At 37.9% G+C, this 25,094-nt stretch overlaps 1 protein-coding gene and 1 pseudogene across 1 annotated transcript in view; one reads left to right on the top strand and one right to left on the bottom strand.

The window, feature by feature from the left end:
• APOO (apolipoprotein O) overlaps positions 1-25,094 on the top strand; it is a 52,803-nt gene that overhangs the window by 25,311 nt on the left and 2,398 nt on the right. Inside the window, exons 5-8 of the mRNA XM_011378453.2 lie at positions 1,267-1,362; positions 6,579-6,670; positions 10,946-11,026; positions 21,819-21,884. Coding sequence (XP_011376755.1) covers positions 1,267-1,362; positions 6,579-6,670; positions 10,946-11,026; positions 21,819-21,854 — 305 coding nt within the window. The 3' untranslated portion in view covers positions 21,855-21,884. The remainder of the gene's footprint in view (positions 1-1,266; positions 1,363-6,578; positions 6,671-10,945; positions 11,027-21,818; positions 21,885-25,094) is intronic.
• LOC111730903 lies at positions 16,572-16,687 on the bottom strand (annotated as a pseudogene).

Raw genomic sequence — 25,094 nt, 5'->3', positions numbered from 1 at the left:
TTTGTTAATTCTTTCAGTATCTTTTACCTTCTAGCAGCGTTTTTAATAAATTATCTGTTGAATGAACATCTACTATTATCACTGAGGAAAGTAATATATAAGTCTAAGGGATCCGCCATTAAGGAGTGGGTGTTCTCCTCGAGGAGATATAAAATAGACCCCTGATTAATTAAACACAAGGTGCTGTAGAATTAGGTACCAAATGATGGTGTAGAGAATAAATGTGATGGGACTTTAGAGGGTGTGGGCTGATGAGCATAGGAAAGGCTTTTCTGAGGAGGTAGGACTTAAGAGCTGGCTGTTATTTGGTGGGATTGGCCCATTGGAGAAGAGAGGAGAGGCAGCATCATGCGAATGAGGTGTAAGGCATGTTCGGGAGTGGCAAATAGGCTCATGTGTTGTGTTTATTTTTATATATCACTATCAATAGAGACTATTTCCCACATATACTTGTATTACAAGTTTCTTTCATTATTCAAATTTATTTTGTTCTTTAGTTCGAATAATGAGTTCAGATGGCAAAGGATATTTTTTCCCTGACTCTAATGTATTTGGTTCCTGAGTTTCAGAGAACAAGCAGCAAAGCTTCAGAGAGGGATAGATTTATCCAAATCTACAGGCATACCTCATTTTATTTTGCTTCGTTTTATTGCACTTTGAAGATATTGCATTTTTCTACAAATTGAAGGTTTGTGGCAACCCTGCATTGAGCAAGTCTGTTGGCACTGTTTTTCCAACAGGTTCAGATGATGGTTAGCGTTTTTTAGTAATAAGTATTTTTGCAGTTAAGGCATGTACATTGTTTTTTAGACACAGTGCCATTGCACACTTACTTAATACATGGGAAACCAAAAAATTCATGTGACTCATTTTATTGTGGTGATCTGAAACCAAACCCTCAATCTCTCCAAGGTATTCTGTGTTTGTGTGTTCGGATAACAAGAGTTTGGATAGCCCTGTATTTGTATTTCCTTTCATGTGAATAGTTGATTCAGATCTGTTGCCTTTAGAAATATGAAAGTAATTTAACATTTCTGTATTGTCAGTAGGTTGTCAGACCAAAATTGTTTGAAAGTTGAATACTTGCTGTGTGAGTAGTAAATGTTTATATATCACACAAAAAGAATGTGTTGAAAAGAAGCATATTAGCAGAAAGCTAAGAATACTTTATTTGATAAGCATTTGATGCTATGTATACTAGTTATATATAAGATTTTTTTTAATGAGCAATTTATGGAACTGTTTCCTGGTCTGACTCTATTGTAGACAGCTATGAATATCTCCAAAACGCACCTCCTGGATTTCTTCCAAGACTTGGTGTTATTGGTTTTGCTGGTGTTGTCGGGCTCCTTTTGGCCAGAGGTAGGTACAATTTTGTATGTGTGTTTTTTAAACCATTCATAAGGGAAAGGTAAGAGGTATATTTGGTTCTTTTCATTTACTAGTTTTCAGAATAATGAATTGGATCCTGAATATGGCCTTCTTAAAATAATATAATTGTTATAGTTGTTATCTCCAGTATATTTGATTTTAAGCATATATGGAAATTGTAAAAAAATAAAATAAAATGAAATTGTATACTCTTAGTTGAAAAAAAGATTAGTTATCATTTATAGGCACATTTACTTGATCAAATTACTGTCGCTCTTGGAGAAAGAGTTAACTTTTGTTAATCAAAGTCTGTCATACCTGAGACCCTGTTCCCAAGTTTCACTATTAAGATTAGGTTATTAATCACAGTAGGTAAAACAGTGATTTCATAGAGATTTTATTAATTTTTTGATGTGTTGGAGCTTCAGTAGTGATGATGTAAAAAATTTAAAACACTTGAAATTAAAAACTAACAAATGTCAACTTAAAAACACTACCCTGTTGGATTATAAAACATTCATAGGAAATGAAGGATGATAAAATACTTCACTATAATCAAGTTTCACTGATTGTAAAATTCAGACTTTACAAACATTTCTAAAATAGAAAGTTTATGAATCCTGTAATCAGACCTCCATTAATGATAGCTATACAGACTTGTTTGGAACTCATTCCTCTGATTTTAAAACCCTTTGCTATACGTGCCTTAACCATATCTAGATTCTGGAGAAATGCTGTGCTAATGCCGCTTCCCCAACCTGTAGGGTGAACGCCTGTGGGGGCGTTCTCCTATGCCCTTCTCCGTGCCCTTCTCCTATCTTGTGCAGAATATATAAGAATTAAATTTAGAGTTCATTTCTAGTAATCGACTTGTGAAATAGTTGAACCAGCTTTTCCCCCCAAACTTCTTTCCTCCCTCCTTTCTGTAAAGCTGTCCAGAAAAGCATTCCCATCTTATTTAGGTAGTGTTTGAGTGTTTGGAATTTATGAAGGTCCCAGGGCCAGGTGTTGGAATCTTGGCTAGTGTTAGGGAATCAGGCGAGATGAGCTTTCCCCTCCCTCTCCATGGTTAGAGCATGTGGGGGAGTCTTGCAGCCCTAAAGAAAACTCGCTGCGCCATACGTGCATATGTTCCTGCGCTGTTGAGTGTTTATCCCCTGCACATCCACTGGGGTGACCATCCCGAGGACGACTGGGGACTGCGCTCTTCTGGACAGAACAGCAGCATAAGGACACACACTACCAAGGGTCCTATTCCTTTGTTTTTGTTTGCTTGTTTGTTTATTTGTTCCTTTCTCATTTTCCTTTTACTGTGAGGGCTCAGTATTAAAAGAATATAAAACCTTTTTCAAAAAAGTATGCAACTGCGTACACACCCACACATGTATACTCAGCAACAGGCCTTTTTCTATGGCCGCTGAGGTAGAAGGGCCTGAGGTGAACAGAGGGGTCACTCAGCAGGACGAGTGGATGGTAGGTGTGTTTATGGGTGGCCTGAGTAATTTGCACGCCCCTCCTGGTAGATGGTCCCCTGTGTCGGCGGCAGCAGAATGGGCTCAAAATTCCCTCCTGGTAGGGTTTCTTTTTTTTTTTTTTTCAGTCTAACATTTAATTCATGTATTTTTTTTAATTTTTAAAATAGACATTGTATATATTTAAGGTGTACAACATATTTTGATATGTATATGCATAGTGAAGTGATTACTACAGTCAAGCTGATTAACATATCTTCCCACATAATTACCTTTTTTTGTGATGAGAGCACCTGCAGTCTCCTATCTTAGTAAATTTCCAAGATTCCATATTAACTATAGGCACATTAGACCTCTAGACTGATTCATCCTGTGTAACTGCAACTTTGTGCCCTGTGACCCACATCTCTCCCTCCCCCACCTCCCCACCCCTGGTAACCACCCTTCTACTCTCTGCTTCTATATATATGACTCTTTTAGATCATATCAGTGAGATCAGGCAGTATTTTTCTTTCTCTGTCTGGCTTATTCACTTAGCATAATGTCCTCTAGGTTCATCCATGTTCTTGCAAATGGCAGGCTCTCCTTTTTTAAGGCTGTATAGTATTCCATTATATACAGATACTACAATTTCTTTATCCATTCATCCATTTTCTGACACTTAGGTTTTTTCTATATCTTGGCTGTTGTGAATAGTGCTCCAGTGAACATGGGAGTTCAGATATCTCTTCGAGATACTGATTTCATTTCCTTTGGGTATATACCTAGAAGAAGGTTTGCTGGATCATATGGTAGGGTCCTTTGAGCATATCTGCTAAGGTAGTCTGCCTCAGTTGATGAGGATGGCCACGACTGAGGTGAGAGGATGACCATTCAGAGGAAGTGGGCCCAGCTAGGCCCCTCAAAGATGGCAGGTGGTCATTGCCCACTATTGCTGCCCTCTGGTGGCTCCCCCCAGGTCTGGCAGCCAGCGGTTCCCCTCTGGCAATGCTAGTAGTTACAGCCCAGACCACTGACTTCTTGGGAGGTGTGGGCATGGAGATGGTGGAGGCGGGAGGTTACACTTCCTTCCTGAAGTTCTGGGGCCCCCCACTTACTGTGTGAACCAGTAGGAGCTGGAGGCCCACGATCTGCTGCTTATCAGCTTTCCCTAGAGGAGTGAAAAGTGACTGGTTGGCAGGTTTGCTGCCCTTGACCTGGTCTTTGCCTCTGTGAGCTGCCTAGCTGCTTAAAGCTTCAAGTATACAGGTGAGATCCCATGGGTGTAAAGGGCTTTTCTCTTCTGGAGTAATTATATCCTTTTAATAAAGGCAATAAGACAGGGATAGAAACAGATTTATTAATAGTCTGTTCTCTCTGTAACCCTAGTTCCAGCTTTGGGGATTTGTCTGTTTAAAGTTTAAAACCAACAAAGCAGCACTTACATTGTTCTGACTATGTTAGTAACATACATTGTGCAAGCATCTGTCTGCATCCCATGTAAAAACCCTGTGCTTTTCAATGGAGACTGTTTCTTGTGTCAAGTGCATTTCGAGTGTATTCTCCTGTTTCATCCTCTACCCATTTTATTAATCTCATTCTCAGGTTTCTCCCAGCTCTCCATCTTGCTCTCTATTCAGTCAGTTCTCCTTTCCCCAGGGCTGCACATCCTCTCCCAGTCTGGATTGGGACTCAACACAGCTGTTGTTTTGGGATGTGTCTCCACACTCCCTTGGGGTTAACCGCCCCCTTCCTTTTCCAGGTTCTTTGTCATCATCTGCTTGGTTTGCTCTGCCATGTTGTTGAACTACCTATTTAAGTCACTTTCAAAAGAGCCTGTGTTGGAAGTAAGCTTCCTAAGTCCTTGCAAGTCTGAAAATTACTTTCTGCCCTCATACCAAGTGATAGTTTGGTTGGGCATAGAGTTTGTTTTCCGTTAAAACTTCGAAGGCCACATCTTCTAGCATCTTGTGTTCTAGCAGCTAGTCTGCAGGCTTGTTCCTTTTGAAGTGATTTATTTTTTTCTCCCAGAAGCTTTGAGGGTCTTCTCTTAGTTTTCAGTGTTCTGAACTTCCATGGTGCTGTGACTGCATGCAGTTGTTTCATTCCTGGTTGGGCATTTTGGTGGCTTGTAGCCTTCAGCTGTAGGAAGATATCTATCTTGTATTTCTTTGAAAGTGTACTCTGGTTCTTTTTCCTTCCTGAACTCATATTAGCAATTGAGCTGTTTAAACTGACCTTATGTGTCTCTTATAGTTTCTTGGTTATTTTATTTTATTCCTTTTGATTTTTTCACTTGGTCATTTCCAAGAGCTCTTTCTTGTTCTCTGAATATTCTTTTTTTCCTAGAACTCTTTTTTCTTTTAATGTAGTACCTTCTTGTATTCAATGATATTTAATTATGGGTTTAGTTTTGTTTTTTAAGTTCTTCTGTTTCCTATGGGGTCATTTTTTTTCCTTCTTGCTTATTGCGATCTTCTCTTTTATGTTGCTGGCTTTCCTCAAATAACTAGTGATCCTTGGTTGTACAATCATGTTTAAGAATAAAGTGATTGAAATGCCAATAAGAATTTTTTATGCATAGATGGGGCTCACTAGCAGGCAGGTTCGACCTCAGGGTGAGCCGTACGGGAACTGACCTTACCAAGCGGGGGCGCCAACACCCAGTGCCCACTTGAGAAAGGTTCTACTCTCAGGTGCTTACAGGCATGCGCACACCCCCGGCCATCTTGCTTCTCAACAGAAAATCCATGGCATTTCTTTAGAGATATCTCGTCCAGTTTTTAAATTTGCCTGGAAAGATGCCTGGCCACAAGCAGTTTTGCACTGGGATGGCATGGGGGAAAGAGAAGGTCAGTTAGTCCACTCACAGGACTTGCATTTGTCCCCGTCTTGATCTCTGGTTGCCCTCTCCACCCTCCACAATACCTGCCATTTCTGGGCTGCCAGGGCCATTCCGCCTCCTCCTCCACTGCAGCCCCTCCTTGGGACTATAAGGCTGCATGTCCTCTTTGCTCCTGTTCACTCTCCATTTTCTGAAAATTGGTTGATACTTCTTACCTGTCAGTGACCCCTTCACACATTTTTTTTGTTGTCGTGGGTTTATTATCTGTATTTTATTCTTTTACTGTTATTATCATGGAGTATTAGAAAAGAGAGGAGAGGAATATTTGTGTTCAGTATTTAAATAGGAAGCCAGTTTACTATAAAACAATGTAAACCTTAGAAATCAACATAATGTATAGTTTTCTTTTCAAAACGATCTTTTTTTCTGCTTCATTAGAAGTGGTGGTTCTCTTAAAAACCTTGTACTGATGAAAGAAGCCAGACACAAGGACCGCGTATTATATAATTCCATTTATATGAAATGTCTAGAGTAGGCAGGTTCGTAGAGATGAAAAGTAGATTAGTGGTTCCCTAGGCCTGGGTGCGATGGGGGAATTGGAGGACAACTGCTATTGGATATAGGGTTTCTTTTGGGAGTGAAGAAAATATTCTAAAATTGATTGTGGTGATGGTTGCAAACTTCTGTGAATACAGTAAAAGCCATTGAATTGTACACTTTAAATAGGTTGTGTGAATTCTATCTCACTGAAGCTATGAAAATGTAGCGGTCTTTTTTGGTTCCTTTGATGCTATTAGGCACATTCTCTGTCAGTCTAGGACCAAAGAAATCTTATTCAGTGTTAGATGTACAGGCAAATTGTGATGGTAAAGACGGAATCATCTGATGGTCTGCAACCTTTTATTTAATAGGTTCAAAAATAAAGAAGTTGGTGTATCCACCTACTTTCATGGGATTAGCTGCCTCTCTTTATTATCCACAACAAGCCATCATATTTGCGCAGGTAAGTTACACCCAGTAAGCTGGGATGTCCCTCGTTCTTGCTTATGTACGTATGAGTTTAATGCTTAATTTTATTTCATTTTGTAACTTTTATAACGCCAGACTTTTTTGCACATATAAATGAATACAGCAAATTTTAATGTTTTTCTCCACTATATACCTAAGTTCTGGCCTCCTTCCAATCATGCCTGTATTCAGAGAATGCACACTAATTTGAATATTAATAAAAGAAAACTTAAGATACCTTTTTTCCGTATTGACATGGAAGTTTAGGGACTCAAATTCCGAAGCTGGTAGTTACGGGTCATTCTCAGTACGGCGTATCTACTCACAACCCTTCTTGGAGTTGCAGGCACAGGCCTGTGCTTGGCTCTCTGTGACTTCTCTCAGTCCTGGCAGCAGCCTCGCTTTCCTTGCTGGGGACTTCGGGGAATGCAGTCCTCCTCTGGGAACACCCTTCTCAGGCCTCTTAGTTGGCCATTCCTTTTTTACCCTTCAGGCCTCAGCTCGATGACATCCTGGCAAGTAGGACACAGTGGCAAGCAGCATGGCTTAAAGCTGATGTCTTAGTCAGCTCGAGCTGCCATAATGAAACACAACAGACTGTGGGACTTAAACAACAGAAATTTATTTTCTCACAGTTCTGGAGGCTAAGAGTCCAAGATCAAAGTGTCAGCAAGGTTGGTTTCTCTTGAGGCCTCTTGCCTTGGCTTGCAGATGGCTGCCTTCTCACTGTGTCTTCACATGGCCTTTTCAATGTGTGTGCACATCCCTGGTGTCTCATCCTCGTTTTGTAGTGACACCAGTCATATTGGATTAGAACTTTACCCTTGTCACCTCATTTAATATTAAAAGGCCTTATCTCCAAATATAGTCACATTGTGGGTTAGGGCTTCAACATATGAATTTTGGGGGATACAATTCAGTCCATAAGAGCTGGACCATTAGGTCTCAAAGTGTGGTCCCTGGACCAGCAGCATCAAGATCACTGGGGAGCTTATTAGAAATGCTAATTCTCATGGAACCTGCAGAAACTAACCATGTGGGCAAATGAAAAATGCTAACAGGGTACAGTTAAGGTGCTAGAATTGGTCTGAAGGGTTTACTCAAGTTAAATTGTACTTGATCTTGTTGAAATACATCTGCAGCTGATAATGAGAGAAAACAAAGTGTCATGTCTTGTCTCTCCCCATAGTCCTCATGGGTTTCGTATTTGTTTTGAGTATTTTTTCTTTTACTTTTACTTTTTTCCCTCCTTTATAACCTTTGGGATATTGAGAATACCCAGTGAACATTACACCATCAATATAACTCTACAGACTTTGCTGCCATCGGTGGTGTGGTTATCTAATTTTTGTGATAGGGAAACAAATTCTTTTGAATAAAAATAAATAACATTTTTTTAAAATTTGTAAAACAGAAATGCAAATTCTCAGGCCCCAACCTGGATCTACTGACTGAGACTCTCTGAGGGTTAGGGCCGGCAGTCTGTTTTAGCAAGCCCTCCATGGGGTTTTAATGCCTGTGATATTTGAGAACCACTGATATGGACTAGACTCCTTCAGGGCAGTGTTTTCTGGACTTAGTGGGACTCTACATATAGAGTCCCTTGCAAAACTGAAAAGAGCAAGGAAGACTCTGGGTTTTGAGTCCCTTGACAGCTTATAGACATGGACCCATTTGCCAGAACTGCTACGTCACTTGGAGACTCAGTCCCAGGAGGAGCAGCAGTGCTGTCACCAGAATTGGGCTCTGAGCCAGACCAATGTGACACTGAGCTCCCTAGAGTCCTCCTGACAGGATTGAGTCTAGAGTCCTTGATCGTGCTTCAGTTGTAGTTGGGATTCCAGTGGCTCCAGCTGTGGATAATTGATGACTTGGGTGGCAAATGCCAGTAAGGTCTTTCTTGCATGGGCTTGACATTGTTTATAGCAGTCCTGGAGGCAAACATTAACATTTATCTCCCCACGTCAGCCCCAGCTCAGGAATAGTGAATCACGTCTACCTGCTCTAGAGCATAAAAATAATCTAACATCATGTCAGTTTGTTATGGTTTAAACAGTGAATGGATAGGGTGGGGAGGGCGGGCCTGGCTGCTGGTTGAGAAGCATAGATAGCTGCCTCCTTAGAAGAGGACTTTTTTTTTTTTTAATCTCATATGTCACAGCATATGTTACAAAAGATCTTTTGTATTCACAACCAAGATAGTAGGATGCACATCTCACTTGTATTCTAACTTATTTTAAGTCAGTGGTCAGTGGGTAGGAGTTTTGTCTTTTATTTTGTAGAGTAAGCCAGAAAAAAAACAATTAACTTTACTTTCATGAGGTATAAAACATTAGTGATCTGTTTGGAATGACAAAGAAGTTCCAAAAATGGGGAGTGGTGATGGTTACATAACATGGTGAATATGCTTAGTACCATAGAATTGTACACCTAAAAATGGTTAAAATGGTAAATTTTTATTATTAAAATTATTGGGGTGACATTGGTTAATAATATTTTATGAAACTTATGTGTATATTGCCACAATAAAAAAATAATCAGCGATTGAAAAAGATTTTCTGGTATTGTTTTAGTGTCATTTAGTTCCTAATTCATAGTTTTAAGTTTTGTGCTGTTTTTTTTTTTTTCTTTATGAATTCGTTGAGCTTGGATGAGCCTCTTAACCACTTACGTTCTTTTTTGTGTTCAGTAGTGTTTGGATAAAAGTACCATAAGAAAACCCTTAAAATGATGGCAAATGTTGTTTTCCTCTCAGAAATTTATAACACTGAAAACAATGTCATATACATGGTAAATGGTCAAAATGTCTACGTATGGGTCCAAGAGTCATATCATATCATTATTTAAGAACAGTTAGAGCAACTGGAAGAATATAATTTGTAAGAAAACAGCGTGTTGCAACGACCACTGGATTTACTAGCACCATGACCTTAGACAAGTCACTTGGCCTCTGAATATTTCCTTATAATCTTTGCCTACTTACCACACAGGGTTGTTATATTAGAATAGAGATAATTCATGTGAATGTGCTTTGTAAACTAAAATGCTCTATATGGATAAATTATTATAAAAGTTAGGAAGAGAATAATAACTGCGTTCACAACTTGGAAGTACTGTCATGTGAAAGACCAATCGACATTCTTTGTTATAAGTAAGACCAATGTATGGAAATTACTGGAAGCATTTTTTTTTTATTTAAAATTTATTCATTTATTTTAATTAGTTTCAAGTATACAATACATTGGTTCGACTTCTATATAGTTCATAAAATGATCCCCCCAATTGCTTCCTCCCTCCCCTGGCCCTCCACCTAGCCAACATATAATGCTAACTGCATTCCCTATGCCGTGCTCCCCATCCCCGTGCTCAACTATCAACTACTAATTTGTACTTCTTTAACCCTTCACCCCATTCTCCCAGCCCCCCAGCCCCTCTCTTGTCACCAAATTGTCCACTATATTGGCGAGTCTGTTTTTGATTAGTTTGTTCTTTTTGTTCCTTAGATTCTGCATATAAGTGAAATCATATGATATTTATCTTTTTCTATCTGACTTATTTCACTCAGCATAATAACCTCTAGGTGGAAGCATTTTTTTTAAAGACAGCTCAATACTTTAAAAAATGTTTCCAACCATTAAAGCCAGCTAGCCAAAGGTAGATAAGTGCCTTTTAAAGTAGCGAACCCCCTGGCCCCAAAATATTCTCTGACCATGGGCCTACCTCTTGGGGTGTTATAGAAAGGATTTTGGATCAGGAGGCAAATCCCTGTAGAAACTCAAAGATTTTATGTTTTGGGGGACTTGGGAAAACTGCGAGCATCTTCATTGGGTTCACCGATATTTTACCTAAGCCCCTAAAATAAATGATTTTCAGCTTGGCAAATGTGACATGGTTGGTTGTTAATGCGATAGGTAGAAGCCTTCTTTCTGTGTATGATTTTCAGGAATTTCTTTTATCAGCAGTGATCTCCTACATTTTTTTCCCCTTGAAATTGTGAAAGTTTGAAATATACACCTGATTGATGGCGTACCGTTGTAAATGATAACTGTACACAGCCAATCTACTTTTCTTTTTATTTTGCATTCTTACTATTTTTATTTGCACACTATACACAGTTTTAATGTGTACATACACATGTCCCAAGACTTCTGTAGTCGTTATACGCTTAAACACAGCTCTATTGAAAACCAGAAAAAGGAAAATGGAAAATTCTCTGCCTTACCAGTCATGTATGAACTAACAATGGATCTTTTTGTTTGTTTATTTCAAGGTCAGTGGGGAGAAATTATATGACTGGGGTTTACAAGGATACATAGTCATAGAAGATTTGTGGAAGGAGAACTTTCAAAAGGTGAGAAAGATCTTTTTCATTATCTTCCTTTTGGTTTAAATGTGTGCTTTCTCTAGGGTTTTGTAAAATTTTCGATAACCCTGTTGCTCAAGCTTGCTTTTTCTGTTTGTTATTTGTTGTATCTCTACCTCCAATTTCTATGGTGGCCTTTACTGGAAGAGCAATAGAACTTGCTTTTGCTTGTTAGCAGCAGGGCTGAATAAGTGGTGACTATACAATGCATTCTACTGCAGTCTTAGACCATAATTTTAAAGGTATTTATAATTTGCTCAAAGTGCAGTCTTAGACCATAATTTTAAAGGTATTTATAATTTGCTCAAAGTGCAGCATTTTATCTGAAAGTTTTATGGAAACTTGGTTCAAAGGGAACATACTGTGCTCCCAGGAAAAAGACAAATAACCAAGATTCCTCTTGCTATTTCGTGTATCATAAGCTCTGTTCCTTACTTTAGGAATACTGTATCGGTCCATCCCCTTCTTGGCCCAGTTTAAGGGTGTGAGCCATGGCATGCTGGCGACCAGCCACCACCAGCTACAGACCACGTTCTCTGTGCTGACTGGTAGACAAGCGGCAGAGGGAGGAGGTTGTGTAACTAGCTGTAGTAAGGAGGTGTCATCTTTCATTTCTTCTCACAGTCACATTGCTGACTGGATATTGCCCGTATTTGCCGGAATTTTCTCTTTCCACTGATAAGGAAGAATGAGTACAGAAAAAGGCATCATGTTTCTTCCAAACACTCAGAGGCACTCTCTGAGGAAGAATTAAAATTCTTATGTTAACATACCTTTTTCAGCGTAAATTGAAGGAAGTTCATTTTGACTCCTGTCATCCCAAATCAGAATACTCTTTTAAAAAGTATAAACTGTCTCAAAATTAAAATCCAGAATTTGGAATTGGAATTCGAAGGTGATATTATAGAATAAATAAGAGCCCTCCTCATTGTATACATCAACAATCTTCCAGTGAAATCTTGACTAATTTTTGTATCGATGGTTTCTAAAGGAATTAGTCTCAATGGAGCCTGTTTAAACTAGCTCCGAAGTAAGAAGTTCTGTATTAATATCAAGTGGCCTTTGGCAATCCCTTTTTAAAGAATACTCATTTTATTTTCATTTCTCAACATTTTCTTTGGAAGCTTCCTTTCCTGTTGAAAAAAATTCCTTAAGTCCGCATCGAGTTTTATATGGGAAAGAAAATACTAGAATGTCGGGGAAGCTCTGCACAGCTCTAGAAAGAAACGCGGAAAGTGAAACTCAGCCTCAGTTCTGAGCGCTGACTGTGTTAGGGTGGCAGACACATGCGCACCAAAGCCAAGGGGGGTCCCCGCCCCAGCCTCCTGCTCGGAATTACCTTTCTCTGCTCTGATTCAGCCCAGTCTGGAAGCAACAGGACTGTGGTTGGAATGCAAGTTGAATAGGCCAGCACTTCATGGCCATTTGAAAACGTTAAATATTAAAGCTACTAACGTTTATATGAGAACGTTTGTGGAGTGAGAGAGTAAAGATGTCTGCATTTCTTTCTCTAGTCGGCTGTGCCCTTGCCCTCTTCCGAGTCATTGAGAACTTAGTGTTCTTCCATTCGTTTACTCTCAAAGCATAATTTTCCTGACAGCTGTCTGTTCTCAGAAGAAGGTAATAAAATCAATGTTAACTACTTAAACATTTAGCACAAGGCTTAAATGAAAAACAGCAGAAGGCTCCATGAATTTAAGATTGAATATACTTAGAGTTCAGGAATGATTTGATAGTGGAATGCAATTGGTTTTCATTGATTTCCCTGCCCTCCTCTTGTTGGATTTTGTGTGTTTCAGTGTTTTTGTTTTGTTCGATTTGGTTTTATTAATGAGAACAAAGATTTAAGCTACCCTGGAATGGGAATCTTTCAGGGCTCAGGAACTGTCTTTCCGAAGGGAATTGGGGGACACCTCATGAAAGAAGTTTTTGTTTCTTTGCCTTTTTGGAGATTGGTTTTCAAGTCAGGCTTCAGTTACAGTCTCAATTAGTCTCAATTAAGTGTAATCTAATTAATAATTATTTGTACTGTAATGATGTGACAGATGTACATGCTTTTGGTTGTAAATAATTTGTGGACACTATTTAAAACAAGGCCCTGAAATTTTAAGTGGTATGAATGATGGCTCAGTTCTCAATTACATTATTTCCCATGGAGCTATATTACTCTCAAAGACTCTAAATAAGTATGGCATTTTCCTGCTCTGCCAATCCCGTTCCTCTTTTGGGAATTCATTCTAAATGTTTGCACTAAATCTTCTACCAATAAAGTTTAGATGAGGTGGTCTTTCAGTTCAGTCATTGTCATTGGTCAGTTAAAAGGAATTTATCTGCTTCAGCTAAAGTGAGCTCTTTGTCAGAACTGTGAAGCAAAGTTGGACGTGTCCAGAAATACTGTCATTGTAAGGTGGTCTAGGGATTGTTTTTGTTTGAGATAAAAGAACATATAACATACAGTGGACCCTTGAACAACACAGGTATTAGGGGTGCCAACCCCCACGCAGTTCAAAATCCATGGTCAACTTTTGACTCCCCCAAAATTTAGTTGTCCCTTGGTATCCTTGGGGGATTGGTTCTAGGACCCCCATGGATACCAAAATCTGCAGATGCTCAAGTCCCCTGTATAAAATAGCATAGATCAATGCATACAGTCGGCCCTCCACATACGTGGACTCCCAACTGTAGATTGAAAACAGTACAGATATTTATTGAAAAAAGTCACATATGAATGGACCCACATGATTCAAACCCATGTTGCTCAAGGATCAACTTTATGTATACAGTTTAAAATTCAACAATATGGCCATACATATACCAATCACACATCCACCTTTTAAAATAGGAAATTACCAATGCCTTCCAAGTTCTCCATGGGCCCTTCCATCTCTCCAGAGAGAACCACTATCCAAAATTTTGTGGTTTTCATTCTCTTATTTTTCTTTAAACTTTTCTTTTAGTTTAACCACAGATGTATATATTCTAAAACACTGTAGTTGAACTTACCTGTTTTTTGCCTTTCTAATATAAATATATCAAAAAGCACATATAAAGAGTTTATCTAGATGGAATCTTGCTATGTATATTATTTTGTAACTGGTTTTGATCCCTTAACATGTTTATGGGCCATGTGTGGCTGTGGTTTATTCATTTTCATTGCTATAAAGTATTTCTTGGGGAAAATACTTATGTTAATGGCTGGTTGGGTGGTTTTAAGTGTATTGTTGTTGCACACAGAGCTGTGAGCATTTTTATGTCTGTGTCTTGGTTTATTGAGAGTTTTTCTAGCTTGGAATTTCTGGTTCTTGGGGTCTGCACATCACTTTTGCCAGATGATGCCAAGTAGGTTTCCAAAGTGGTTATTTCTATTTTTGCCACTCTGCTGGCTTTAAAGTAGTTTTTCATTGTGGAGTGTGTGCGTGATGGGGTGTGGGTTTACTTTATTCTCCATTTTTTTGGGAAAAAATTTTAAAACCACAGAACAATTGCAGGAATGCTACAATGAATATGCCTTTCACATAGATTCACCGATTAACACTTTGCCACATTCACTTTTTACACACAGGTGGGTGCTTACATACTCATGGTATTTTATTTTTCAGAACCATTTGAGAGTGAGTTGTAGATATTGTGCTTTCCACCCGTATCTAATTTAGCATGTCTAAAGAACATGGACATTCACTAATACAATCATATACCATTATTGTACTCAGGAAAGGTGACATTTCACTGTTTACATAAACATTACCTAATACACATTTCATATTCCGATTCCCCCAGTTGCCCAATTATGTACTTTCCTTCAACAACTTTTTATTTCTTTTTATAGCCAAGGAAATTATTATAAGGAAAACACCCTTGCAATCATCATCTAGGACAAAAAAAAAAAAAAATAGAACTTTGCCAGTCACCCCAGAAGCCCCTGAATGTAGTAATAACTTGTCTGTCTTTATGGCTTTATTTATCCCCCTCACCTTAGTCTTGCCTGTTATTATTTCTGCCTTCACATGCCTTTTAAGTCATTTTTTTCTTTTTGCCTTTTAAGTCACTTTTAATCTACAGGCTCTCTCTTTTCATCCGTTTATTTTCCTTACCATGCATCTATTAAAAGAACTTGGCACGTCGGACCTATAAAGTTTCCAACAGTTTGGGTTTTGCTGATTGTACACTTCACACGCACTCAGTTGAACAAGTTCCTGTCTTCTCTGCATTCCCTGCATTTCCATTGGTGGCTGGATCCAGAGGCTGCTTAATCAGTTTCATGTCTTATCCCGTTGGCAAGGCTGTAGACCTGCATAGGCACATAAGTCTAGTTTTTACTTTGCTCTTTTGGTGTTAGTGGCTGTTGATGCTCAATGCCTAGACCCATTGGTTCACGGAGGAGTAGAAAATGGTGTTTTCTACTTCTGTCATTTCATTTTCACATATTAGCTGGAATAGTTTAATAAGGAACCACTTTCATTCATCTACTATTTAGTTATCCAGTTATAAGAAAGAGACGATAAATGCTTGATTTTTTTCTATTTATCCAGTTTTATTGAATTGGTTCCCTTTCATCTTCAGAAGGTCACCAATTAGGTTTTTTTTTAATATCATGATGAATTTGTAGATTTAAACATTTGGGTTTGAATGCTTTCTAATTCTTATCCTTATTGAAGTTCAAATGGTCCCATTTTGGCTACTAGGAGTTGGCTCTGAGTACTTTTGACACAACGCAAGTAGTCTGTGATACTTTCCTTGCTATCAAAATGGTCCCAGAATTTCTCACTGTTTTTGTAATGTATGTTTCCTTGATTACTAATGAGGTTGAGCATCTTTTCACATGTTTATTGGTTTCTTCTTCTTGAAGTGACTTTTTATGTCTTTTGGCCACTTTTTGTATAGGTCATTTGTCCTTCTCTTAAAGATTTATAAGGAGTCTTTTTTTCCTAGATACTAATATTTTTGGTCACATGTTTGCAGACATCTTCTCCCAATTTGAGGCTTGTCTTTTCAGTTTTGGTGTCTTTTGATGATAAGTGGGGTTTTTTAAAAATTTTTAAATTGTAATTTTTCAGTTAGAGTTGACATTTGATATTATATTAATTTCAGTGTACGGCATAGTGGTTAGACATTTATATAATTTACGAAATAATCCTCCCAGTAAGTCTAGTACCCACCTGGCACCATACATGGTTATTACAATATTATTGACTGTATTCCCTATGCTGTACTTCACATACCCATGACTATTTTGTAACTACCAATTTGTACTTAATCCCTTCACCTTTGTCACCCAGCCCCCCAACCCTCTCTCATCTGATAATCACCAGTTTGTTCTCTGTATCTATGAGTCCGTTTTTATTTCATTTGTTTATTTTGTTCTTTAGAGTCCACATGTAAGTGAAATAATATGGTATTTTTCTTTCTCGGTCTGACTTATTTCATTCAGCATAATACCCTCTAGGTCCATCTATGTCGTTGCAAATAGTAAGATTTTTTTTTATGGCTGAGTAATGATGATCAGAAGTTTTTTTTTATTATTTATTATTATTTATGCCTACAGCACCTGGTCTTCCTAGGTGGTCTCCCATCCAAGTACTAATCAGGCCCAACCCTGCTTAGCTTCCAAGATCAGACATCGGGCTTGTTCAAGGTGGCATGGCCGTAGACCATGGACCGTGGCTCCGCTGGGGCGTGAATCCAGGACCTTCTACATGTAAAGCAGATGTGCTAACTGCTACGCTATGGAACCATGTCCCCAGAAGTTTTTATGTAGTTGATTTATTGATTTTTTTCCATTATGGTTTTCACTCCTTGATTCTAGTTGCTTAATAAAAGCATGGGACTATTTATTGGTTGTCCATCGCTAATTTGAAGCTCTTTCAGAATAGTCCCAGCCCAAGGTCTGAGTATCAGAGATGGAGGCCAGTTGTGGGTGTCAGGCCCCAGGGTCACAAATGGCTCTTTTGGAGTTGGCCTGTAATCAGCCAAATACAACAGTATGTCTCAGTAAATGTCATGTTCAGTTTTCACTAGGTTTTAAAATAATATGACAAGTTACTATCAAAGAATTATAGAATGACTGTTAGAGGCCAGCAGTAGCTAAAAAGAAAAATCTTCATTCTTCAAAGGGCAGGAAAATACATAAGGAACTATAAAATCTCTTACTAGCATGAAAACTGAGCAGAACTTCTGAAGCCGAGCTCCTAGTAGTTGTATTCAGACCCTTGCTGGCTCAGCAGGAAAATGAAAGGGAAGCAGCAACTACCACCCTGAGTAAATATGCCCTGCTTTCTCTTCCTCCATCTGAAATTCCTTAGCTTTCTAAACACAGTCAGTCCAGTTTAGCTGTAAGTTATGTGCTTTAAATGATTTAAAAATGGTCATCTTTGAAATAAGCCAGTCACAAGTGGAGAAATACTGCATCATGATTCTACTTATGTGAAGTATCTATAATAGTCAGATTCAAAGAAGCAGAGAGAAAATGGTGGTTGCCAGGGGCTCTGGGGTAGGAAGGGGAAACGGGGAGTTGTTCAATGGGCATAAAGTTTCAGTTATGCGAAATGAGTAAGTTGTAGAGATCTGCTTGACAACGTTGTGTCTGTAGTTGACAATACTGTATTGTGCACTCAAAAATTTGTGAGGAGGGTAGATTTCATGTTAAGTGTTCTTACCACAATAAAATAAAAGTAAGGACAATGTGGTGGGTTTTCCATAAAGCTAAATTCGTTCTGAATTTGTGCCCTTTTTAGTTTTCGTTGTTTAAAATTCTTAACGAAAAAAAGGCAGTAGACGATGAATGTTCTTTTTTCTTTTTTTAAAAACATCATTACTTAGCAAAATAAAAAGTTAGAAATCCTGAAAAAAAAAAAAAAAAGATCATCTCCTTTTTTGAAAAGCATACCCTTTTGGTGTCAGAAAAGGCAGACCAGCCAGAGTGCAGTGTGGCCCAGTGGCCAGGGGCAGGGGCAGGTTGAGGGGGGCATCAGGCTCTGCCCCCGTCCCACCGCTTAGAATCTTGGAAACCTTGGGAAATTGCTCAGAGTTCTAGAAAATGTGGGTAGTAGGTCATGGGGGCTGTTTTGATGATTAAATGAATTTATCCATGTTAGAAACACATAAAATGGACAGACTCTAGCATGATAGCCATGATAGATGTCATGTGACATCTGCACATTTTCACTTCTGCCTGAGAAGATAATTTCTGATGGAAAAGGGAGCCATAGGGCCTAACCTCATCAGTCAAGAGTCTTCCTATCAGTGTTTTAGTGTTTTACTGCTGCCATAACAAATGGCCACAATTTACTGGCTTAAAGGAACACAGATTTATTACCTTACACTCTGTAGGTCAGAAGTCTGGTGCTAAATCAAGGTGTCAGCAGGGCTGCAATCCTTTCTGGAGGCTCGAGGGGAGAATTCTGCTCATTCAGGTTGTTGGCAGAATTCAGTTCCTTGTACTTACAGGACCAAGGTCTGTTTTGCTGGCTGTCAGCTAAAGGCTCTTCCCAGCTGCTGGAGGCTTCAGCATTCCTTGGCTTGTAACCCTCTTCCTCCATCTTCAAAGCTAGCTACTGCAGGTTGAATCCTTTTTACTTCCCATTTCTCTGTCCCAGTCTTCTGCCTCCTCCTGAGACTATAGGAACCCGTGCGATTCGATTGGGCCCACCCAGATAATCCAAAGTAATCTCACTTACTTTCAATAAACCTCTTTTTAACTCTTTTTGTTCTTCATTAATTACATGCCCAAACATTTTTAATACTCATCATCTTTAGGTTCTGCCCTATTCTATTTGTTTATCTCCAGCTGATTAGCATCCTTAATTCCAATGCCACCTTAATTTACCTCTGCCATGTAAAGTAACACAGTCACAGATTCCAGGATCAGGATGCAGACATCTTTGTGGGGCCCATTATTCTGCCTGCTACATTTAGTGAACTGGAATTTCACTGGGGTCTTTAACACACCATTTATCCTTACCTTTTATTACCTCATCCAAAAAGTTAAGTGACCTGCCACATAGGATAGGTAATGTTTATTGAGCACTTGCTGTGAGTTTGGCCCTGGGCCCTGAACTCTTTGCTCAGAAGAGTCTATGAGGCAGATTCTGTTATTATTCCCGTTTTACAAATGAGGAAACTACACTTTGGAGAAGTTAAGTAATTGATCAAAGTGATTCTACTGGTGAGGGACTCAGACTTTGAGTGGGCTGCTATACCCCAAAGGTTTGGCTGGAAATCCCCCTTTCACATGGTAGTGCATACTAATTAGAAAAAAATGTTTTGATTAAAACAAATATTTCAATTTTGCTAATAGAATTTATTGTTCATGTTTGTGGACATGGCAAGAAAATAAATTTTCTACTATAGCCTAGCCAAGTTGACACATAAAACTAAGCATCACAGTGCTGTTTAGCTTATTGCTCTAGCCGTTTGTAGTCCAATATGGCAGCCACAGCTATTGAGTACTTGAAATATAGCTGGTCTGAATTGAAGTGCTGTAAGGATAAATTCACACCAAATTTGGAAGACATAGTAGAAATAAAAAGAATGTAAACTATCTCATTTTTATATTGATTATATGTTGAAATAATAGTTTAGATATGTTGGGTTAAATAAAATGTATTGATATACTAAAAAGCAATGAAACCCAATATGTGTTAAAATTAGATTATAAGGAGAATTATTGAGTTATAAATTATATTAAATAAAATTGTTTGAAAATGCAAAAAAAATTAATTTCTGGCTTGTGCTAAATCACAAACTGCCTTTTGAAGTCACAATGTTCTTTTTTCTGAGCTCATAGAGCTTTGTGCCAAGAGAGATCTGATTTGTAATAGGGTGGATGGGCTCAATATTTCTTTAGTGAGATAGTCGACTGCCATGTTTTGTTATACTGTAAGTGATCTGTCACCAGACAAGAAAATTTCCTTAGCAACAGAGTTGTTTTCCTCAACCAGATGAATATTTTTATGTGTTCGTTTTCTTAATGTCCAAAAGATAAAGGAGCTTATAAATTGGCATCTTATGTTTTTGAGATTGAGATGCTGGCAAGTATAGACAGAATATATAAAGATATCACTAGAAGTACTTGGCAAATATTATGTTAAGATAATTCAGACCTAAGTATATTTAACTAGGTAGAGAATCACATAGTTTTTATGACAGATCCAATTGTCAGAAATGGTTATCTCACTTACTTCCAATAATCCTTTTTTAACTCTTCTTGCTCTTCATTAATTACATCCCCAAACTTTTTTAATACTCATCAGATCTCTAGGTTCTCCCCTATTCCATTGATTTATTCAACAAATGTTTGAATACTGTGTGTTAGGAGGTCCTGGGGATATTGTGTCCTCATGAAGTTTATATATTATGAAGGATTCAAATATGAATAAAAGATTTATACAAGTCAGGAAGCTCACGGGTACTATGAATGTGAATAAAATGTTCTTATCTAAATCTAAGGGCAGTGGACAGGGGAAAGCCTTGATCTAAAGGGCAAATAGCATTTAGCCAGGCAAACCTTGGAATTGTTCATTCTAGGTCAAGGGATACATTTTGCAAAGGTCTCATCCCAGGAAAGATCTTGGCAAGCTGGAAGAGCAACAGAAAGAAGGCCTCTGGGGCTGTGTGTGTGTATGTGTGAAAGTCACTCTGGAGGAATAGAGTAAGACGCACAAGCACTGGGTCCTGTAGAGCTCTGTTCAGAGTAACAAGTAGACCTGGGTATTGTATGATGATCCATAAGCAATGTGTATGGCCTTGTTCTCTGGGACTCCATTGTCAAGTGGATATGGTCTGTAGATAGGGTGACCATATAACTTATCATCCAACCTACGGTACTCTAGAGAAAGTGAAAGGGGGCACTATTAATTATGCTGGGACATTGGGTATAAACCAGTATAATTTGGGCAAGCCAGGATGTGTGATCTCCATGCTTAGAGACTAGTTTTCAACTACTCCAGTAAGCCCGAAGTTGCCTAGAAACCATGCTCTGAGATTACAGGGTTAGTCACATGTTCCTGCTTTCTCACTTTTTCCCTCCTTTACCCATGGATAGCTGAGAGAAGGCCACCAAGAGAACCTATACCAAGTCTAGACCACAGAATCACAGCCTCATTGCTCGCTTAACTGCAGCCTTGTGTTTTTCAGATTGCTATCTCATAGGAGCCCAGATCTTTGATGTACATCAGGTCTTACTTACTAACATGTTTTCAGAATTAAAGTCTTAAAAACATAAAGGAAAGAAAGAAAGTCCATTTAGTACATGGACTTTCCCCACTAGAAACTTTCCTACATCTCTTCTCGTGGATGACATGTCCTAACTATACGTTCCCAGATGGCAGCCAGGCAGAATGGGTGTGGTTCGATTATAGCCTCTTTCAGGATAAACATGTTTTGCGATTTGGCCCCTATGGTAGATGATACCCAGAGCAGAGTACCTGCAGGAAGTATCTCCATAGCTGTCAAACCTTTAACAATGACCATGGCATGAAGTAGTAAAGAAATCTTTTCACTATTGATTTGAATTTTTAAATAGAATCAGCTGTTTGGCTGAATCTGTATAGTGAGAATTCATGGAACTTTATTTCCTGCTCTCTGTGCATAAGTCACTCTACAGCAGGGAACCTTAGTAATTCCTTAAGTTTTCTGAGAAATATGTCATTCTGCCTAATAATATTGAATGTTTGTATTCAGCCAAATACTGAGGATTGGCACTTTGAGGTGTTCTACTATTTCTTTAGATGTTTCATTATTTCTTTTCAAACTGTATTAATAATCTTACTTTTTGTTTTATAAGCCAGGAAATGTGAAGAATTCACCCGGAAATAAGTAGAATACTCCATGCTCTGCCCATTTTAATCAGGTAAAGAACAGGAAAATTCTGTGGTTACTTTTATCATTGTTAGCACCAGCTGAAATGCATTGTCTTTAATTTAATTATAGATTAATTAAAAATAATTAATTATAGCAGTTTCAACTTTATATGGAAACATAAGAGTCAGGATGATATTTCATTCCATTTTTAATTTCTGGGCTCAGGTGCCATGACTTATATAATTGTGTTTGTTCCTGAGGTGTACCTGGGTCTTTTAGACAAGCTAGAACCTGACAGTTGTTATTTGTCTACAAAACTATTTCAGACAATTGAAAAATGCAATTATTTCTTAGGTTTATTATTTTTAAAGAACACTTCAGTATAGTGAGCATACTTATGTTCATCTAATAGTCATTCAGTAAGCATTTGTTGATGTTATTTTTACTTGCAGTCGACATGTGACATTATATTAGTTTCAGGTATACAACATAGTGGTTAGACATTTCTATAACTTACAGAGTGATCACCCTGATAAATCTAGTACCCACCTGACACCATACACGGTTATTACAATATTATTGACTATATTCTTTATGCTATACTTTACATCACCATAACTATTTTGTAACTACCATTTGTACTTTTTAATCCCTTCTCTTTTGTCACCTAGCCTCAATCCTCCTCCCATCTGGCAACCATCAAAATGTTCTCTGTGTCTATGAATCTGTTTCTGTTTTGTTCGTTCGTTTATTTTGTTCTTTAGGTTCCACATCTAAGTGAACTCATATGACGTTTGTCTTTCTCTGACTTACTACACTCAGCTCAACACCCTCTAGGTCCATTCATGTTGTTGCAGATGGCAGGATTTATTTATTTATTTGTTTGTTTATTTGTGGCTGAGTAATATCTCATTGTATATAAATGCCACCTCTTTATCCATTCATCCGTTGATGGACACCCAGGTTGCCTCCATATCTTGACTGTTGTAAATTATGCTGCAATGAACATATGGATGCATGTGTCCTTTCAAAGTAGTGTTTTGAGTTTCTTCAGGTAAATACCCTGAAGTGGGATAACTGGGTCCTTCTTTGTCTCTTGTTCTAGCCTTTGTTTTAAAGTCTATTTTGTCTGGCATAAATAATGGTACCCTAGCCTTTTTTGTGTGTTTCCATTTCCACGAAACCTCTTTTTTCCGTCCCTTTACTTTCATTCTATGTGTCTTTCAATCCGAAGTGAGTCTCTTGTAGGCAGTATATGAAAGGGTCTTGATTTTCTATCCATTCAGCCACCCCATCTTTTGATGGGAGCATTTAATCCATTTACATTTGAAATACTTGTCGATAGATATGTAGTTATTGCCATTTTATTCATATTTTTTTTTCTCTTTTTTCCCCTCTTTTTCTCTTCTTAAAGAAGTCCTTCCAACATTTCCTGTGATTCTGGCTTAGTGGTGATGAATTTCTTTAGCTTTTTCTTATCTGGGAAGCTCTTTCAATTCTACATGATAGCTTTACTGGGTAGAGCAATCTTGGTTGTAGGTCCTTGCTTTTCATCACTTTGACTATTTCATACCAAGACCTTCTGGCCTAAAAAGTTTCTGGAGAGAAATAGGCTGACAGTCTTATGAGAGCTCCTAACTGCTTTTCTCTTGCTGCTTTTAAGATTCTTTGTTTTTAACCTTTGGCACTTTTAATTATGATGTGTCTTAGTGTGCGCCTCTTTGGCTTTATCTTGTTTGGACTCTCTGCACTTCCTGGTGTTGTATGTCTATTTTTCACCAGATTAGGGAACTTTTCAGTCAGTATTTTTTCAAATAGGTTTTCAATTTCTTGCTCTCTCTCTCTTCTCCTTCTCGTATCCCTATGATGCAAATGTTGGTTTGCTTGATGTTGTCCCAGAGGACCCTTAAACTATCCTCACTTTTTTGGATTTTTTTTGTTGTTGCTGTTCTGATTAGGTGTTTTCTGCTGTCTTATCTTCTAAATCGCTGATTTCAGTCCTCTGCTTCATCTAATCTGTTGATTCCCTATAATGTATTCTTCATTTCAGTTATTATAGTCTTCATTTTTGACTGGTTCTTTTTTATGTTTTGTATCTCCGTTTTTATGTTTTCTATCTCTTAGTTAAAGTTCTCACTAAGTTCATCTGCTACTCTTCCCCTGAGTTCATTGAGCATCCTTATAACCACTGTTTTGAACTCTGTTTAATATTTACTCATTGAATACCTGCTAAGTACAAAAACACTAGTTATATTAATAGTATAGCAGCACTTGTGATTTCCTGACAAATAGATTAAATTGAATTTGGAAACAATCTAAATATTTGGCTACAGGAAAACGACTTAATTATGGTATGTCCATAAAAGGAATATTATTATGTTTCAGTAATATTTAATTGCATGGGAACATGTGCACAATTATTGTTAAATGGAAGAGGAAAAGAATAGTATGATATATTTTTAGAGAAGATAAAGGCCAGGAAAAAGAACAAAATAAGTAGTACCCCCTTATCCATAGTTTCGCTTTCCATGGTTTCAGTTACTTGTGGTCAACCGTGATCCAAAAATATTAAATGGAAAATTCCAGAAATAAACAGTTTACAAGTTTTAAATTGCACACTGTTCTGAGTAGCATGACTAAATCTCGTGCCGTCCTGCTCTGTCCCACCCAGGATGTGAATCATCCCTTTGTCTAGCGTATCTACGATGTACCTATACTACAATAAGATACTTGGAGAGACCAGGGTCACATAACTTTTATTACAGTATATTGTGATAATTTTTCTATTTTATTATTAGTTATTGTTGCTAGTCTCTTATTGTGCCTAATTTATAAGTTAAATTTTGTCATAAGTATGCATGTCTAGGAAAAAACATAGTGCGTATGGACTTTGGTACTATCCATGGTTTCAGGCATCCACTGTGGGTCATGGAACATATCCCCTGCAGATCAGAGGGACTTTTGTATATATCTTTTTATAATAGAATTATGGATGATTTTTGTTTTTTAATATAACTTTCTATATTTTTAATTTTTTACAATGAATATAAATTTTCTTTTATAATAAAATTTTTTTATATCATTGTTACATTTATTGTAAATCTTAGCTTCTATTTAAAATTCATGAAAGCCCTGGGTTTGAAGTTTTTCTTTTTCAAGCTGTCCTCATATTTTGGGAGATCCAGAGAGTCATATAATCTTAGAATTTGAGAGGGGGTCATCTGGCTCAACTCCCAGCCTCAAGCATAAATCCCCTGTA

The sequence above is a fragment of the Pteropus vampyrus genome, unplaced genomic scaffold, assembly GCF_000151845.1.
Source record: "Pteropus vampyrus isolate Shadow unplaced genomic scaffold, Pvam_2.0 Scaffold339, whole genome shotgun sequence".
In the NCBI taxonomy this organism is placed as follows: domain Eukaryota; kingdom Metazoa; phylum Chordata; class Mammalia; order Chiroptera; family Pteropodidae; genus Pteropus; species Pteropus vampyrus.
Note: the sequence above shows the minus strand (reverse complement) of the source record. Positions and strands in the feature narration are given on the sequence as shown.